At 36.9% G+C, this 20,327-nt stretch overlaps 1 protein-coding gene across 1 annotated transcript in view; it reads right to left on the reverse strand.

The window, feature by feature from the left end:
- Nucleotides 1-20,327, reverse strand: part of ADGRL3 (adhesion G protein-coupled receptor L3) — a 453,165-nt gene that overhangs the window by 338,198 nt on the left and 94,640 nt on the right. Inside the window, 1 exon segment of the mRNA XM_032213192.1 lies at nucleotides 1,028-1,241. Coding sequence (XP_032069083.1) covers nucleotides 1,028-1,241 — 214 coding nt within the window.

Raw genomic sequence — 20,327 nt, forward strand, 5'->3', positions numbered from 1 at the left:
TATTCTTTCAGAATCATGACATACTTATATAAAGAAAGGGCCAACTCAAAGCTTACATAAATATATTTGTTCAAACAAAGATTATAACACAGCACATATACATTTAAAGGGAAGCAAGATTAAGTAGGCAATGTTAGCTACCAAGAAAAGGTTTACACACTGATTTTCAGCCGGTAGTAAATGTGACTATTACTCTCAGAAATGACTGGCTTGCTTGTTTGTTTTCAAGAAGGAACAAGACCAAGGAAGGAACAAGAGAGCAGAATAGAGGATGAGAATCTTAGAAAAGGAATGATTAAATTTTGAAGTACATCTTATGATTATGTGGTGTGCTGTCCAAATTAATGGACAATTAAATAAGGAATCCTGGTTTAATTCTAGCTTCTGCCATGAACTCAGTAGGTTAGTGCTCTGTCACTCAGTTTCAGGTCCCTCATCTACAACTCACCTTACATGTCTGGCCAAGGACAATGGAGAGAACATATGTGAAGCATATGTGACACCTACAAAGGTCTAAATTAAAAGTGGGACTAAGTTCAAACAAGAAAAAAAGGGGGGGGGGAAACAAAGCATGGAGCTGTAAGGAAATGTCAAAGAAAATCCACTTCTAAACGTTTTCTAGTCACATTGGAAGTTAATGTAATACATACTTCCATGACCCTGGGAAATTTAGGACAAGAAAAAAATATGTGCTTTATGGAGGCAAGTAAATAGGAAAAAAGAAAATAAAGGCACCAGATAAAAGAAAATTAGAAACTATAAAGGGACTACAGATGAAACATATATAAATTAAGGACATTACAACTTGGAGTTTGTGTACAATAAATACTGAGTTTAGGTTTAAATCATTTCCTGGATAAAGTTCTGTGATTTGTAACTCACTGTTTTGTTCATTTCTACACTACCATAGCTGTGAAGCATGAAAACAGATTGCAAATACCTTAACAGCCTCAAACAATAACAGACTTTCATAAATAGCAAGCAAGATTAAAGCAAAACCCATCCGGCAAGAATGTTCAACCCTTACCTTTGAGTCATAATCTTATAAGCATCTGGCAGATAACAGCGGATATTCTCCATCTGAGCAGGATCTGAGTCACAGATTTTATCATCTGTCCTGCCATAGTTGGCACTTTCAATCATGATAACATCTGTTCCTGGGCAACGGAGCTCTATTGGGTAGCTTTCACAAGAGAGTTCCCTCCGGACCACTGCCATAGGAACAGGAGCACGACTAAAAGCTGTGGAAAGAAGAGAGATGCTTAGTAGAAACCAAAGCATCTAAAACAAAAATATCCCCCACAGTCTACAGAAATGTCAAATCAAATGATTCGCAAAGCAGTATGGGTCATTCAATGCAGCCTTTCAGACATCTCTTTGAACACATGAAGAGTGTTTTCCACTCGCCCATGAGTAACTGGAGAAACCTATTTATGCAACAGGCAAGAATTTAGAAGCAAGTTGCTTCATGATAGGATTGTGCAGTGCTTCAGAGCACATAGGAGTGCAAACAGAGCAAATGACAGTATTCTAGTAACTTCATGCACTCAAACCATTTTTTCAGAACTGCATCTGAAGCACTGCACAGCCCTAACTCAAAAGATGGGTTTTCTTTATCAAAAATGAGCCCACAAACCTTTATTTTTTAAAATATTAATAAAAATATTCTCCTCAGTCCCCATCATTCATCCTATTTTGATAAAATTATTGTTTATCATTACAGTGGGAGGAAACTATTTTGCATATTAATCTTTGTGGTAAGCCCATTCCTATCGGTATTGCGAGCATAAGATTGAAGAAACCAATTCTATTCCCCAATTTTGACTTCCAGAAATATGCTAGCAAGAAGCCCACCAAATGTAAATAGCTTTGATTTTCAAAAAGTAGCTCATAGAGAAGACAAATATTTTTTAAAATATATGTTTTGCCTTTGTTGCTATCTTCATCACCAGATTCAAATTTTTCTGACAGTTACAACTTTCGGAAAAGTGGCTTTTTTGCATCCAAAATGAAGACAATACAATACATGTTAGTTAATGTTCAGTTCATTTAGAAGCCTGATGGATCCAGACAAATGGTCACCAGTCCAGCATTCTGTTTCCCAAATAGCTGGTCAGACGCTTACAAAAGGCTCTGAGGTCATGAGGGCAATTAAACTCCCTCTGCATTTCTGAACAGATCATATTATAAGGTCTACCCATAATATAAAGTTAACATAACATTGATGTTGAGCACACTGTACTTTTTCTGTATCCATGCTGAATTTTAATTTTTTCTTATTAATATGAATGGGAGAATAACAAAAATGAAATAAGATAAACCCCCTAAAGGTTAGATCTCCTAATAAAACCAGAGATAACCTAAGAATGTTCCCTCCGGAGCAGGGTTTTATAAGAAACATAAAAATACTTGCAGAAAGGGGAGACTTGTAAGGAAAGTACTGTATATACTCGAGTATAAGCCTAGTTTTTCAGCCCACTTTTTGGGCTGAAAAAAGCCGCCTCGGCTTATACTCGAGTCAGTGAAAAATTTGCCCGAAATGGAGGAGAAAAAGGGGCGGGGCCATGCCGCTGGGTGACACTCGTGAATGGCCCAGTGCCCCTGTGAGTTTCCCCTCCCTCTGTGTCAGTTTGCCGCGCAGCGCGCACCGCACCATCCCCCCTCCTCACGTTCTAATGTAATGCAGGGCTGTCTTACGATTCCCCTTCCTCCCCCTCCTGCCGCTCTGCAATGATGTCCCACCTCCTCCTTGTTATGGCAAGCAGCCACATAGCGATGTCCCACCTCCTCTGGTACAGTGATCCAATGATAGGAATCACTGTGCCGTGTGTCATAGGAGGCGGGACATCGCTCCCGCGGCTGCACGGGACATCATCATCACAGCGGGACATCAGCATCATGAGGTGAGTGAAGTATTTCATTGAATACACCGCTAGTTTACTGTTTTTCTTTGAAATAAATATTCAAAAACATTATTGGTATCTATTTTTATTTTTGAAATTTACCGGTAGCTGCTGCATTTCCCACCCTAGGCTTATACTCGAGTCAATAACTTTTCCAGTTTTTTGTGGTAAAATTAGGTGCCTCGGCTTATATTCGGGTCGGCCTATACTCGAGTATATACGGTATCCATTTTTAGGATCAGTGGTGCTTGAAACAGTCAATTTGTTGCAGAGAATTGATATTCGGCTTATAAACCTCATGAGAATAGAACTCTTCATCAGTTTTGACATTTTCACCTCAGTGGCCCTTGCCTGATTATGATGATGATCAATGATCCACATACAAACATATAAAATCATAGTAATTGGAGATACAATCTTTGATAGCATGTTTCAAACACAGTAACACAGAATTTAGCCCCATTACTGATAATGCTAGAACTGGAACATGAAACCAGGAGTTTTATTTAATCAAAGTTTGTTTTTCTACAATACTATTACATATAGGGAATTCCATATGTGCCTGTCAGCATTGCTTTTAGACTAAAAGTAGGCAATGACCTAGGCTGCCAAAACGTAGGAAGCGCTAACACACACCCCTCCTTCAAAATCATTCTAAATGCAAGTGCTCAGATTAATGGGTACCATCAATCATTATGCTCTACAGCAATGTTTCTCAACCTTGGCAACTTGAAGATGTCCGGACTTCAACTCCCAGAATTCCCCAGCCAGCATTCGCTGGCTGGGGAATTCTGGGAGTTGAAGTCCGGACATCTTCAAGTTGCCACGGTTGAGAAACACTGCTCTACAGACATCATATATTCTTAAACCAACACAGTGCTCTTAGAAATTGTAGTACAGCAGTACATGGGCAATTGTTTTGATATTTTCTCAGCCACAAGGGCAAACCTGTTCGGATAAAGTGGGTTTGCCTATCAATTCAGTAGGAGTGTTGATGGTAATGTATTATTGTGTGTCCAAAGAAATCTTTTCTCAGACCAGGGAATGTGAGAGATGTTTAATATTGGCCAGCAACCAAAGTCTCCTTGACATTCAGCTCTGCTGTTCTGGGGCATCTTAATGACCTCTATAACATCTATCTGTTATGAGAATACATGCCTGGTCTTTTCATAATTCAGAGTAAGAAGCCTATAACATGCTTACTCAGATTTTATAGCACCCCTCTAGGTAAGAAAACTAATAATAAGGTTAATAGGCCATTGGGGAATAATTAATCTTCATGCTCCAGGCCTGTAGCTCTATTATATGCATTCCCACCTCAAGTCTCAGTGTGGCAAGGGCTACATCTCCTGGGGCAGCAAGAATGGCTCTTTAGAATTTGGTTTGCAGCACTTTTATGGTATTCTTCATCTGAGTTAGGAATAATATCAGAACTGGTGTTGTGGCTTTATGAAGTTTAAGGGCGACAGGAACTAATTCTCTACCCTTGGAGAAAAATAATGGCCCAATAATGGCATTTAATATTTTTCTTGGGATGAGGTTCTACATTATTGTAAACTAAGACCAAATTAATCAATTTTTGTCCTCTGTCCCAAAATTGTATCCTCGTGTGTCATGGTGTACTAGGATTTTTTTCAATTCATCACAGAAGGGAATATGCTGCAAAAAAGCAGCTTTAGAAAGAGCCTATATCTTGAATAACATCGCTTCCAGCAGAGATAAAATAGTAAATGGCTGCAACCTTGCTTACAAGTGTGGCAACTGCCCAGAAACAAAGCATAGTAAAACAAAATCAAGTCAATGGAAACCAATATGGAAGGTATGAGGGCAAGTGTGGAGGTGGCTCAGTAATATATTTTGGGGTAAAATAACATTTTGTGATTTTCCAAGCCCATTAGGGCAGCTAATTTGCATGTAATAATGTAAGAACAATAATGCCTACAACAAAGTTGCAAATCAGAGCTACAAATCCATACAACTATTCTCTATAACTTGGACATTCTGGTAGGAAAACAGGTTAGAGAACTCCATCTTACCTAACGAAAATGTTTTTTTCCCCCTGAGAAACCTCAAAAATGAGATGGTTTATAAACAAGGCAGTCTAGAACATCTCACAGACAAATATTACCTATGTTAGGTTTGTGCAAAATGTAACAAAGAGACATTTGTTCTGTTTTTGTATATTTGTATTGTTTCTTGTTTTTAAATATTTTAAGAATCACTGAGAGTATGGAGGGATATTTATTTATTTACCTTCTAACTATTAAAGTCGGAACAATCTAGCTAGAAAAAATGTACAATCATTGAAAATTTAAAGGGCAATCTTAATCTTATCTATGTGATCGTAGAACGAGATACAATATTATTAGATGCCACATGGAGATAAATCTGCATTTTTCTCTACCATTTCTTATTCAAAGTGATGAAAAAGAATGTACTTTTAACATATCTTTCAAAGGAGAAGAGACTTTTAGTGAAATTTTGATGACTGATGAAATGAACTGTGACATTTTCAAAATAGCTTAATTACAAAGTAGCCAAATGTGCATGAATGCCTTCAATTTCATTGTGTATAATCATCTCTCCAGTGTTCTACAGTGCTTTCCACACTTTAATGATGACCCAAAGGAAGACATGTTTATTTATTCATTCACTAGAAAAAAATATGGCTGGCCATATAATATAAAATAAAACCAAACTAGCTAATAGATTTTAGCTACACTGAAATACACAAAATTAAAAAAAAAAAAACCTCTTAGACATACCCCATCTTCTCAGAAACACAAATATTAGGCCCACTTAGAGTCAGTTCTTAATAGCCTTCTGGAAGGCAAAAGAGGGACAATCCAAATCTCGGGGGGAGGAACATCCACTGAGGTTTTTTTTTCCAAATTGGGAGTCTAGGTAGCCAGAAAACATCAACATGATGAAAACCAGTAAACCAAGAATTCCAGCAATAACCTACTATTCTACCTTGAATAATAAAGAAATGGAAAGGAAAGGAAAGGGAAAGGGGGAAGGAAAGTAAAGTAAAAGAAAGGAAAATTAATTTCCCCATCTGAACTTTAAAAATGAAATGAATAAAGAACAGAAAATTTAAGGCAGATTTACTGATATTACAATCAATCATCTGGCATAGAAGTCATTTTTTTCCTAGTTAAATTAGAACTGAAATGTTGGAAATGTTCAGCCTCTTTATGCAACATTATTGACTTAGCATCAAGAGTATAACAATATATTTACAAGTTGGAAACACGGGCAAATTAATTTTGATTCTGTTTCAATTCCAGAGCTGACTCTATTTGGCAGAGCCTACCATGTTCCGTGACGAGCAGGGTGGTGAGCTTCGGAAGCTCTGCCATGAGGTTTGGGACAAGCTTTAGAATATCCTGAGACAACCATTTCCTTATGGAGCTGTAACCTGATGGCTTTCAAGTCACCGTATTCATCTTGCCCTTCCAAACCATATGACATACATCTCACTCCCCTCTTCATTCTCCTCCTTGTGTTAAGAGATCCTTAGTGGTTGTCAGAAAAAAAGAGGCAAAATGAAGCATTACATCAAAATCAGTACTTTGGCTTGATTCCGCAGCTCTGTTTGTCAGCCAGCTGTTCTGGCAATCTGGATTATGCTTTGGGGCATCCAATGGCCATCTGTGTTTTGTGACAACTATTCAGGGGTGGGTATTTAAAATGGTAAGTTTTATCAATGTTTGTTCCAGTTTTACATCTTTGGCTTAAACATCAGCTGTTAGTAATTTCAGATGTATAAAATCAACACTGCTTTTATATACTCAAACAGATTCAAAATCAATGACACAACTATCTAACAAGGCAGGCATAAGGAAGCACAAATTAAAGGACTGTTAATGTAAATTCATAAAGAAAACCAAACAGAAAAACCCTTCACTGCTTATTTGCTTTCTTGTGCTTTTGAAAGCAAGCTTTGGACTGAATGCATAAAACATAATTATGCAGTTATGCAAGTTTAATAAAAAAAAATATAGTCATGAACGATACTAAAGTTACAATTGCAAGGATAATAATATAAGCAGTAGCCCAGACCCCCCACGACTACTCTAGGTGGACATGTGGCCTTGGTTGTGCAAATAAATATATAAATAAATATGTCTGTAATACATCACATTCAACTTTGGAAATTAAATTTTATTGAAAAGGAATATGATATATACACCATAATGTGTGACTGGAGTTAGAGAAACATAAAGAAACCTATGGTCTGGTAGTTCAGTTCTATGGACCAAGACCATTTTTAAAGATAAACTGGGTTCTTAAGATTCCATATTAAATGAACTTAAGCTTTATTGTTGTGATGCATTCCATCACCTGGAGAGAGTCTCCACCATTAATATACAGCTGATTTTAAGATCTGTCTAAGAGGTTTCCTGTCACCATTCCCTATTTACTCTTGGCTGGGTCATGTCGTCTCAAACATAGCAAAGGGGATGTGAGATGTTCTCAGAATACACTGCATGGTTTGCCACTCAAGAGGTGAACTTTAGGACCCATAAAATAGGAAACATACAGACTTTATTTTGCTTAAGAATTGCCCTGTTGGGCAACCATTCAAAGCTATGATTGTGTTAAGAAGGTAACTTTATAACTGATATTCATGTTTATGACCATCACAGTATTCCTGCAGTAAGATAATTGAAATTTGGATGCTTCACTCCTGGGTTGCAACAAGCTAACTCAATAGAAAAATAAGCAGTGAAATTTCAAGTTGCAGTTTCATGGCTCCTTTAATAACTGCAGTGATTCACTTAATGGCAGCAGGGTCATGTGATGTCTTACTTAATAACTGAACCACTGTACTTCAGAATTATACAGTATAATTTCAGATACTGATACTTGTCTAGGATTGGAACAAAGTTGCTACAGAGAGATCTAAAACCTGTTTTGCTGCCTGTTGTGTAGGACAAAGCAGTGTTTCTTCCTGCAGTCTTGTATCTGGTATTTTAAAAATAAAATTAATTATATTTTTAAAAGGGGGATAGAATGTGGTTTTGGGGGAGGGGTGTAGTCAGAATGTTTGAGCCCTTCCTTCCCCTTCCAACCTTTGGGGAGACGATGTTAGTGTTAGTGTGTGCGTATTCATAGGTTTCCAGTGTTCAGTTTTGTAACACTATTGGAATACTATGAGGCCATACAATTCACAAGCAGTTAGCCTGAGTCACTTAAGAAAAGAACAGAAAGAAAAGAAAAAAAGAAAAGGACTTCATTTCCACTAGGTTCATCCATCATAGACTTTCTAAGATCAAAAATCGACTTCTCTCTCAGGCAAATCAATAGTTTCTAACCGGCAATTTCAAAAGAATGTGTTTTCTTGTGTTGAAGTTCTGTTCAGTAACAAAAAAACTCCCCAGGTCTCCTTCTATCATCTTATTTTGTTGCATTAATAATACAGTAATTTAAAATAGTAAATTGCAAAGTACAGTAATTTGAGTTGTTTAACATAGGTGACAGATACTAAACCACTGATGCGGTTGCTCAATTTAAGAAGCTGGACTAGGAACAAGGGATGCCCAGGTTCTGGCCCTTCCTTAGCCATCACCTTGGACCAGTCACCCTCTTTCAGTCCTAGGCTGCAAAGTCAACAAACATTTGTAAACATCTGTCTACAGCTATCAACATCTATCTGCTGACATAACAATAATTGAAAAGAAAAAAGTATGGTCCATTGACATCGCAATACCTGGTGATGCACGAATTGAAGATAAACAGCAAGAAAAAAATCACAAAATACCGGGACTTGCAAATTGAGGTTGAGCGACTGTGGCAAAAGAAATCATGTGTTGTCCCAATTGTAATTGGAGCCTTTGGAGAAATATCTAAAGGGCTACCTCGCTATTAGTAAATTTTGAATTTATCAGACTTGAACATTCTGATTCTACAAAAAAACCACTTTACTTGGAACAGCTTATATCCTCCAATGTTACCTTAACAGTTCCTAGGTCCTTGGTTAGGACTTGAGCTGTTAGGCTACCAACCAGCCCCAAAGGCTGTGAATCTCACCAAAGATTAACCACATAATAATAATATAATGATAATGATAGAAGAAAGACCTGTTTGAATGTAGCTTGGATTGATTACAAGAAAGCGACTCCCTGCCATGTTTTTGAATAATCAAGTGTCCAGAAATAACAGGAATCAGTAGAAACATCACTTTGTGCAATGGCACAATGGAAGGCACAATGGCACAATGGAAGACAAAGTTGCTGGTCAATGGTGACAAGCTGAGAAAGGCTAATATCATTCAAGGAATCATTCAAGGAGACTCAGTATAACCCCTATTGTTTGTCATTGCACCGATTCCTCTGTAAACAATATGGAACAAGTCAGGCTATGGCTATCAAACAACAAAAACATCTGTGTCAGCGTTTCAAATATCATCCAAAATTAAATCAGAGTTCAAGGCAGAGCTTTCCTTAAAGTTCCAATTTATTAAGAGACATGTTGGCACATCTGTGGAAAACCGGAATCTGGATTTCCTACCCAGTTGAAAGTTCATGATCTTGCCCCTACACCCACAAGTCCATCACATGGTCCAATCTTCCACTGCCATGCTGGCAGTTCCACCCATCCAGTTCCGATCAGGCTCAGAGGTGCAGAGACAAAAGATGACCTTGGGATTCTAGAAAGGATTTTTTTATTTTCACAATAACAGACAGAGACACACACAGAGAGAGATGCACACACAGAGTGAGTGATTAAGTGAGTGAGTGAGACACACACACATACACATACACACACACAGAGTGACAGAGAGAGGAAGAGAGGGGAGAGAGACAGAGACAGCAAGAGAGAGGGAGGGAGGGAGGGACAGACAGACAGACAGACACACAGAGTGACAGATGGGGGAGGGAGGAGAGAGAGACAGAGAGAGAAAGAGACAGAGAGACACTCAGAGAGAATGATAAACAGACAGACACATACAGAGAGAGAGAGACAGAGAGAGACAGAAAGAGAAAGAGAGAAAGAGAAAGAAAGAAAGGAAGAAAGAAAGAAAAGAAAAAAGTGGGAGAGAGAGATGAAGAAAGAAAAAAGAAAGAAAGAAAGAAAGAAAGAAAGAAAGAAAGAGAGAGAGAAAGAACTAACTTATGGCCACAATTGAGCCCAAAATTTAGGTTGCTAAGCAAGAGCGTCGTTAAGTGAGTTTCACCACATTTTCCAAGTTGACCACGCCCACCTGGTCACATGACTGTCGAGCCACTTCCACAAAATAGGCCAAACCTGCAGAATAGGTTCTAAAAAAATTTGAAACCCACCACTGGCCCACACCCATAATTTACTGCCCCCCCGTGCCATGTCCCCTGTGCCTACATGGATGACACCACCATCCTGCACATGCGCGCATGGCTTTTTTGGAGCCTGGGGAGGGCAAAAATGTCCTCCCCTGCCCCCGTGGAGGTCCTCCGGGGGCTGAAAATGCCCTCCCAGAGCATCTGTGCGAGCCCTGTACTTACCTGGCATCACGTGGAGACTCCTGGGAATGAAAGACCAGTATGGGTGGGCCAGCCAAAAATCAGCTGGCCAGCATGTACATGCATGCTGGAGCCAAGCTAGGGCAACAGCTCACATGCCTGCTAATATGGTTCCACGTGCCACCTGTGGCACGCGTGCCATAGATTTGCCATCACGGGCCATCCCCTCTCTTTTACATGCACAATCTGAAGCTGTAGATTCTATATCAGATGGTAACAGGGCATTATAGAATATTTCTATAACAATATATATATATATATATTATGATATAATATTCTATAATGTTCTATTATAGAATATTATAGATAGAACTATGTTCTATTATGGGAAAAAACCACTATCTGATATAGTATTGCTGCTCAAAATTGTGTGGACCACATAGATGGCTGCTGGAAGAAGATTGCACAGACAACAATGGCATGACAAAATAGCAACAACGATGCATTGGAATATCTATAAAAATACTATTTGATTGCAAGCAAAAACTGGTGGGACTATAAAAAAAACAATAGAAAAAGAAGGAGCTAAAGTACCCTGGGACATTAGAATTCAACAGACAAGTCCATGCCAAATATCACTGTAGACTTAACAATTGTTGATAAGAAAGACAAAAAAGCATGGATAGTGTATGTGGCAGTACATGGAGACAGCAGAATAGAAGAGAAAGAGTAATAATAATAGGTGCCTTGAGTGTAATCCCAAAACATCTGGAGAACCACTTGAACAGGATCAGCATTGCAAGATCACTTTTGATCAATTGCAAAAGGCAGCTTTATTTGGAATGGCTTACATCCTGTGATGATACCTTTAACACCATCAAATGACATCTACCTATACCAGGTATTTGTGAAGGATTTGATAAGTGAAAAAAATGCTAAATCTATCTGGCTATGTGACCAACCATAATTATGACAATAATACATGTACTGATACTGTACACACAAACCTCATCTGAAATTATAGTGTACAGACTTGTAACTAAATTAATTAACAACTAACAATTAACAACTAAGTATAGGGTTTCCTGCCTAGTTGGACTAGAAGACCTCCAAGGTCCCTTCCAACTCTGCTATTGTATTATTGTATTATTAAGTTATTATAGAATATATCTCCATATGAGGGATCCTTGGTGCTTTCTGAACTTGGTTATTTTCTTGCTGACATTTCATTACCCAAACTAGGTAACATCATCAGTTCTAGTAAGGAGTGGGGTTTGCGCTCAACTTTTATTCTAGTGGCTTGCCCTTTCAGTGTTGGTGGGGGTGATCTTAGAGGTTCTTTAGTTGGGCTGTTTATTGTTGGCTTGTTTGGCAGTTCCTTAATTGGGGTATTCTTTACTTGATTGTTTGTCTGATGTTAAGCTCTATGCTTATCTGGGTGCTGATTGCTGGTGGGGAGTTTATTTGGTCTTTTTGTTCCCTTTTTGGCTTGTTGATTGTCTCTTTTGCATAGTATATAGATATTGTTTATGTCTATGTGTTTATTGATAGCTAATATGTCAGAGTGCCAGGCTTCTAGAAATTTCCTAGTGTTTTTGGTCTTGGCTTGGTCTAGGATGGTAACAATTTCTCAGTAGAAAATATGGTTAAATCTGTCCAAGTGTTGTGAAATTAAAGAGTTTTCATCATTTCGCCTGATGGCTAGTTGCTGTTCGTGGATGCGTTCTGCCAGACGTCTGCCTGTTTGCTTACATAGTGGTTGTTGCAGTCATTACATTGTATGTTGTAGATGGCTCTTGCTTTTCTTCTAAGGCTGCTAGGTCTTTTGGTTTACTTACAATGTTTTGAAGGGAGCTAGTTGTCTTGTGTGCTATGCTGATTCCATGTGTTTGTAGTAATCTGTTGGTGATTTCTGAGATGTTCTTCTGTATGACAGTGTTAATCTTTTTAGGGCTTGTGTTGGTAGTGCTGTATTGGGTTGGGTGCTCCGGTACTTTTTGATGAAGTTGCATGTATATCCATTTTGTTGGAATATGTTGTATGGATGCTTTCTTTCCTCTTTTGCTGTTCAAGGTTGCTGCAGTGAATTTGTGCTCATCTAAATAAAGTTTCTCTTATGGGAGATTGCTTTGGTAGTGGAGCACTTAGTTGGTGTGGGTGGTTTTTCTTTATACTTGTGTTTCTAGTTTGCCATTGTGGTCTCTGTTGATCAGGATGTTTAGGAAGATTAGTGAATTGTTGTTTTCTTCTTCTCTGGTAAATTGGATTCCTTTGAACATGTTATTGATGGTTCTGTGGGTGTTCTGTTACTGGTTCTTTTTATTATAGTGAAGGTGTTGTCTACATATCTGTTCCATATTTTGATTTGTATTTGTGGAAGTGATGTTACCTAGTTTGGGTAAGGAAACATCTGCAAGAAAACAACCAATATCAGAGAGCATCAAGGACTCCTCATTTCAACCCTGAACTACAGGACTTACGGATACTTCCATATTCTTAGGAGCTTGTTGATTTATATATCAGTGGTTGGACTAATTTTTAGCATTTTCAAATATATTCAGAAAAGAAAATGGCAGTTCTTGTTTGGGAAAGGTAGAAGGCTGGTTCTGCCTGGCAGCAGTCATGCCAATTGAAAATTTCAGCACTGTCTCTTCCAATGGGGAACTTTTAGTCATGCTGCTCTTTTCCTCACACGTAGAATTCTGTACAGTTTATTTTAGGATAATACAGGCATCCTGGTTGTTAGATAGGGTGAACGGATGAGACAGAACTCAGGCTTCAGTGACAACAAACAGCTCTTTATTTGATAACTATGTACAGATCCAGTGCTCCTTTTATAGGGAGCTGTCAGACGGCTCACCAATCGGCTTTGAGTATTTTCCCGCCAGAATGGAGGACCTTGGTTGAGCCTATTGCTCCAGTCCCAATATGTAACACGGATACTGTTAAATAATTTCACATTTTTATCAAACCCTCTGAAGCTGGCAAGCTGAAAAAACAACAAACGTGAATTTCTCAATTACTTATATGTGAAATGCATACATTCATATGTGCAAGCTGCATTACTAGTAATATGATTACTGAGGGAGTTCAACCAATCTCATTGTACATACATTGTGCAATGACAATACAGAATTACTACTACTACTACTACTACTACTACTACTACTACTACTACTACTACTGATTAGGACATTTAGATTGTAAAACATTAAAAATGAATCATATCAAAAGCAAGTGTTGAGAAAAACATTATATTATTTAATCAAATGAGATGCCTTCTACCAACCAATGTAAGATAAGGTTTCTTAATTGCAACTTCTATTGAGAGTTTTCATGTATTCAATTAAACCCTCAGTTTAGAAAATAGTCTAACCAATTTAAAAAAAGAACTATAATACTGGAACAGTTCAAGATATACTTTAGCGTATTTTTGTCACAACAAATAATGTGTTATAATGAGGAAATTAGGTCTTTATTTTTGGTGTTCTGGGTAGCTCTAACCTGGATTTTTGTTTTATATATGACTTCTCTGATGTCAGTATAATTAAACTAACTACATAAAATACAACATAAATTATCTTTACCCCAAATACTCAGGAAGGGTATGCTCTATTTCAGGGGTGTCAAACTCAATTTCATTGAGGGTTGCATCAGGGTTGTGTTTGACCTCGGGGGGGGGGGGGTGGGAAGCAGGGGGGACATGACCAGGGTGGGGATGGCCAGCGCAGTCCTCCTTTTTATTAGCAGAGGGTTGAAGGAGACTATGGCAGCTGAAAACAGAGCTCAGGAGCTCATTTTCGCTGGCAGAAGCAACATGGGCTGGTCCTTCACTGTTTTCAGGACAGTCTCACAGGGCAGATGTAAGTACCCCATAAGCCAGATCCAGCCCCCGGCCTTGAGTTTGACACCCATGTTCTATTTCATATACACATAATGATTTAAATTACACTCCAGAAATTTCTCCAATTTGCTTCTCTGATGCTTTCTACTGACTCTTTTTAATTGTTGTCATGTTTCATTTTATTTCCTTCCATGTTATAAGAAAAATAATTACATGTAGAAATCTAAAATCAGTTCTAAAAACTCATATATAATATATATCAAACCATAGAATATTTTTTGGTTTTATCTATATCCTTGATTGCGTTATATTCTAAATGAACTGAGAAGTTGTAAAGGAAACATACACAAAATAAATGATCTGTATCCCTACCATTCTTAACATTGGCTTAATGTCTGCAGGGTAATATTGTGGTGACTTCAGTATTAATGCCACTATTATCAACTAAATGAAACAAAATCCATTATTGGATATTTCTTCCAATGTATATGCAACTAATATACGCATGACATAAACAATGCAAAGTTAAGAAATGATATGTTCCTTCATATTGGTTTGGACAGTTACAGATGATCTTTAGTCATGAGATATAACACTGGAAAATAAGAATTAAAATACAAATTGCAGATATATTTAAAAAAGGCTAGTACTAAAGCATTGGACCAGGAGTCTATGAAATATAGTACACATTTGTTTATCCATGCCTATAGAATGTGGTATAAAGCAAGGCCTTTTTCAGTGAACTATGTAAAGAGCACATAAATATATATTTGGCAAGTTGCCAAGTAACTGGGGTATTTTGGAATTTGGATGGTTAGCAAGGCTTTAAATCTGGCTTGATGACTATTAAAAAGGTCAGTACAATTATGCAGTGCTATAGTTTGGCCCACATAAAACACATTGTAGGGGTTTAAATGAGTTTTCCAATGTCAAAATAATTCATGTCACAAAAATTTATATTTAATACACTACCAGAAGATGATAATGCTTCTTGCCAGAGAGGTCAACTACGGTAGGTTTCTAAGTAAATAGAGAAGAGTTCTTATTTACTAAGAAAAAAGTGACTCTAGGGGCATCTCCAAACTGTTACCTATTTTTCTCTTTAGAAATGTAATCCGTCATACAACAAACTCCCTAATTTCATCTACCCAAAGAGTATCATAATTTAACCTTAATTTGCTCATTCATTAAATGTAACACCACTAGTCACTACACCAGAATTTTATAGATTTCTCCTGATTCAGGTGTTACCAGAAAAAGAAAACTAAATTCCAACAGCAAACTGAAGAAATTTTACCTTTAAACTTCTATGACTGCTATTAGTATCTTCACACATTAGTAGCAATGCAATGCATTTATACGTTGCATAAAACTAAAACCAAAGGAAAAAAACAGACAAGGAAAACAATCAAGGAATCCCAATCATTCCATAGCATTTGGAATAACTTTCCAGCCAAATAGGATGATCAACATAGCTAATATACACTTTCATAAAGTAAAGTAATGAATTAATACAAACCTATTAATACATGACTGAAAGTACATTTTAACTTATCTACTGCCCCTGCAGAGATTCATACCAATAGCCAGTCTAAAACAAAATTACCCAGTGTTCTTCCACCCCCACACATAGGATTTCATCCAGGAGGAATATGAAATCATGTGTGCGCCTTGCTGCATATGTTGGAGCAGATTTAGCTGACTGATTAAAAATTGAACAACCTCAGCATATACAACAAGTCTAGTACAATCCAACAGCAACCCAAATATTCCTCCAGGGAATTCAGCCTGGAGGAACGTTAAGACTGGATTAGTACTTCAACATGACCCCAGTAAACAAAATGCAGCAGTAACCAGTTGAAAGAAGCAGACTAGGAAAATAATCATGGATGAAAGCACCCCAACTGATCTATTATTAAAAAGCAACTTCTTTAGCTAGAAGGCCATCTTCTTTGTCACTGTGACTTCCTTAGTAGGACCTTTAGCAACAGATTAGCGCCTTCAACATATTCTCAAATTCCTTTCAGTTCACAGCCATATATGTAAACACCAGGTGTGGGTTGCTGCCATTTTTACTACTGGTTCGCAACATGTGCGCAACCTGCAGATATGCTGTTCAATGTAAATTGTTCTTCGCTCATGCACAGAACAATTTACAGTGAACTGCACACGTGCAGTCATTAAAAACTAAAATGGCGGCAGGCCAGCAGCAGTAAAGGAACCAGTTCAGGGGCGTGACCCAGGTCTGAATTCCACTACCGGTTTGGCCGAAGCAGGTGCAACCCACATCTGGTAAACACAACAACACATTTCTCAATCACAGGACCAAATAAAAGCAGCAGCAAAGTTTATCTTCTCTCTGCATACGTAACAGAAACCCAAGAAGCAAACACCCCAAAATAAAAAATCTTTGGCATCAAACGAGTCTTTGGTAGAAAATGAGACTGACTATAAATCCCAGAGTTCCCATGAAGATGTTTACATATGAATTATCTTATTTGCTCTTATTATTTTTATGAAAATGGGACAATAAAAATAGCCCTTGCTATATTTTCTAGAAAGAAAAGAATCCTTTATTACTCTTTATTTTTCAATATTATTTAACCTATTCATATTGTACTTGGTAGAAATATGTGTTTAATATATTAATCAATATTTCATAATAGTATTAGATGTAACTTACATCATATGATAAAAATATGAACATATTCAGTCTTATGTAGAGCTGCTGGAAACCTGTCTGGTCCTGGAAATAAAATGGTATGGTTTTTATGCTACAGAGCATACTTTCTCATCCTTGTAGATTAAAAAGAACTTCCTCTCCTCCTTTTTAAAAAAAGCCCCTATCATGTACTCTAATAATTGGATTTTTTTTTTAAAAAAAGTGACACATTTTTTTATTCCTGTAGAAGATATTTTTCTTGGGGGGGGAGGGGGAGGGGGGAAGAAAGAGAGAGAGAGAGACAAGACACAGAGAGAGACAGAGAGAAAGAGATAGAAATAGCTGAAGCTGTTTGTTACTTGCACACTAAATCTCAAATAAATAAATAAATAAATGTGTTTGAATTCATAGTAGAGAAATGCAAATTTGATTTAATAAATATAAAAGAGCCCTGATAGGAAGATTCCCATAATTGGAGTATAGCAATTATTTCAAAGGAACAAAAGGAATGGAGAGATGGGAGTTATAGTAATGCACGCCTGCTTGGAGATGGGAATAGGCAATAATAAGTTAAATGTCAACATGTAAATGATATTATGCAAGTACCACTACCTATATACTTATGTCAGACATTATAATAAATATGCAGTTGCACTGTTTCTGTGTGTTGAACATACACCATTACTTAGTATGAATTCTTTAGATATTATCTGTGAACACAACATTAATTAATAGGCATTCCCATTGATAATATTTATCAGGAAACAAAAGAATGAATATATATATATATATATATATATATATATATATATATATATATATATATATATATATATATATATATATATATATATATATATATATGTTATATTTATGCTGATAAATAAATAAAGGGAGACTAGTATAGATCTATTTCAAGCTATTTAGCTCTCATCAGCTAGCCATACCCAAGTTTTTGGGAATCGAACCTGTGCTCTATTGCCTCCCATATATATTTTTCCATATATATATGGAAAAACTTTTGAAAGGAATATGGATGCTAAAAAAATTAATCTTTATCTAGACTATAATCTTGAATTCAGATCTGCTTTGTTAGAAACAAGTGTGCAGTGTTTCTATGGTGATAATTTTTAATAAGCCTTTTGCCAATGAAAATATCTGTGATAAAATGAACACAGATTTCTTTTTAAAGGAAGAAGGCAGGAAAGGAAACCAAAATACATGCATGGTATAAGGGATCAAACTCAGGTACATTGTTAGTTACAGCTGCACCTTTCTTCCTGTCTCATATGGGATGGGAGGGGGGTATACATTTTTAGAAGTTCTGCATAGAATGGAGTAGAAACCGCCCCCATTTCATATTTCTAAGATCTATTCTTCAAATGCTACAGCTGTTTTCTCTTAAATGTACAGCTATTTAAAATATATTTATACATTTAAAGATTCTGTGCCCAGCACAAACCGCTTAACTCATTTTTCCTTCTGAAATTCTGTGCCTTCCTCCAGTGCTAAATTCCTAAACCAGTTAAGGGATATATCTTTAAAAATTAATGTGTGTTGTTATGAACAGAGAAGCAAGATTAATGGACTGTGAAAATAACCTTGGGAAACAGGAGGAGGAAGAACTGCAGCCTAGACAATGGTCAGACAAAAGATACCTCATCCCAAAAAAGGAACAGGGGTGTGGAAAGCACCTCAGAAGAGAAACTCCCCCCCCAATTTTCTGGGAAAGGGGGGATGAGAGGGAAGGGCTGCTTTGAGGCAATATTTTGTTACTGTAAGCTCACAATAAAGATGGAATTAGTATTCATGGTTTTGGTTTCTTGTTTGGATTGTCTCAAAGGGCTCTCACATAAAGTCATAAATAAGTGATTTCCTCACATGTTTGGATTTTATATTTAATCAGGGAAACAGATGATTAAGCAAATATAGATTTTGACATTAGTTCCAGTAGAAGAGAATATCTGTAGCTCAAGGTTGAACTATGGAGTTTTTGGTGCTCTCAAAGCTTGGTTATTTGCTTGCAGATATTTTATTACCTAACTAGGTAACATCATGAGTAGCAGTACTGATAATTAGCATTAATTTTCTGTTACCATCCACAAGTACATACGGTATACATATTTGCTTCCTATGGAAGTCATTTTATTGTTTATGTAGATGTACAGTACATAACATATATACGTGTGTGTGTGTGTGTGTGTGTGTGTGTGTGTGTGTATTGAAAACTGTAAATTGGAAGAAATTGCATCCCAAGACAGAAAAGAGTAAAGGTTAAAGGAAAGTTTACATGTGATATGTCAGTCCAAACTAAAACTGTCAATACATTAATCATCAGAGCCTGGAAAATCAAGTTCTGAAAAACCAATCAGTAGCAGGAAAATTCCTCTATCAATTGAACTTAAAAATAGAAAGAATATAGCAGCTGTGTTTTGTCTTTGTTTTGCATTTTTTTCTCTAAGAGGAAGAAATAATTCTTCTACAGATGGATAAATAAATGCCAGGTAAGGAAGAAACCTGAATAAAAAAAATGCTGGATTGGAGATAGGATAATAAGTAAGTAAAAAGTTGACTCTAAAGCTATATGAGATATTAAATTTTGAGTATATATATTGAAAAATCATCTGAGTTGTACTGATTTCTTTATTTGCATTTGTTTTTCTATTTCCTTCTGTTCTTGTTCGCTATATGTACATAATCTTGTCTGGAAAGCAGTCAGTTGAAACCAATCTCTTCAAGTTAGTTTCACTATTTTTCTTTTTGTTTTCATTTCTCCCTTTGACTTTCACTCACATTAATTGCCTAATCTTGTTATCCATAATAAAAGGCTTGAATTTCTTTACTGAATCAACCCACTCATTCTCTTACATTGACCACCAGGAGGCACCGTATGACTGGTTTCATCCTTATTTGGAACACTCTTCATCTCCATTAAGCTAAGCACCTCTGAAAAGTCAAGGGACATTTACTACTCAACTACTTGAAAAGTAAACCAATCCAGAGAGGGACTGGTTCTGGAAGAGAATGGATGGTGGGCAGCAGAACAAGCAGGAAAGAAGAAAGATTCAATTACATGATTGTGGGTGAAGGATCTGTAGAATCCTCCTGGGTGTCATCATTTCCTTGTGCATTCTTGGGCAAGCACACAACCACAATACAAAAACTATAAAAAGTAACTTCAGAATTGATCCTAAATAACAGTAGTTTAGATTTTAATTGATAAAACAGGTCAGTTTTATTTCAAGGTTAAAAAAAAAAGGGTAAAGGAGTCCCTGTACTCTGCTGGTAGTTGCTGACTTTAGGAGGCAGTGCTCATCTCCATTTCTGTAAGCCATTGAGCCAGCTCTGTCCAAAGACATTTCTGTTACCTTCTCACCAAAGTGGTACCTATTTATCTACTCACATTTATTTATTTCAAGCCATCAAAAATACAGAAAAGAAAATCATTCATAAGGATACCGTATTTTTCAGAG

Source organism: Thamnophis elegans, chromosome 3, assembly GCF_009769535.1.
Source record: "Thamnophis elegans isolate rThaEle1 chromosome 3, rThaEle1.pri, whole genome shotgun sequence".
NCBI lineage: Eukaryota > Metazoa > Chordata > Lepidosauria > Squamata > Colubridae > Thamnophis > Thamnophis elegans.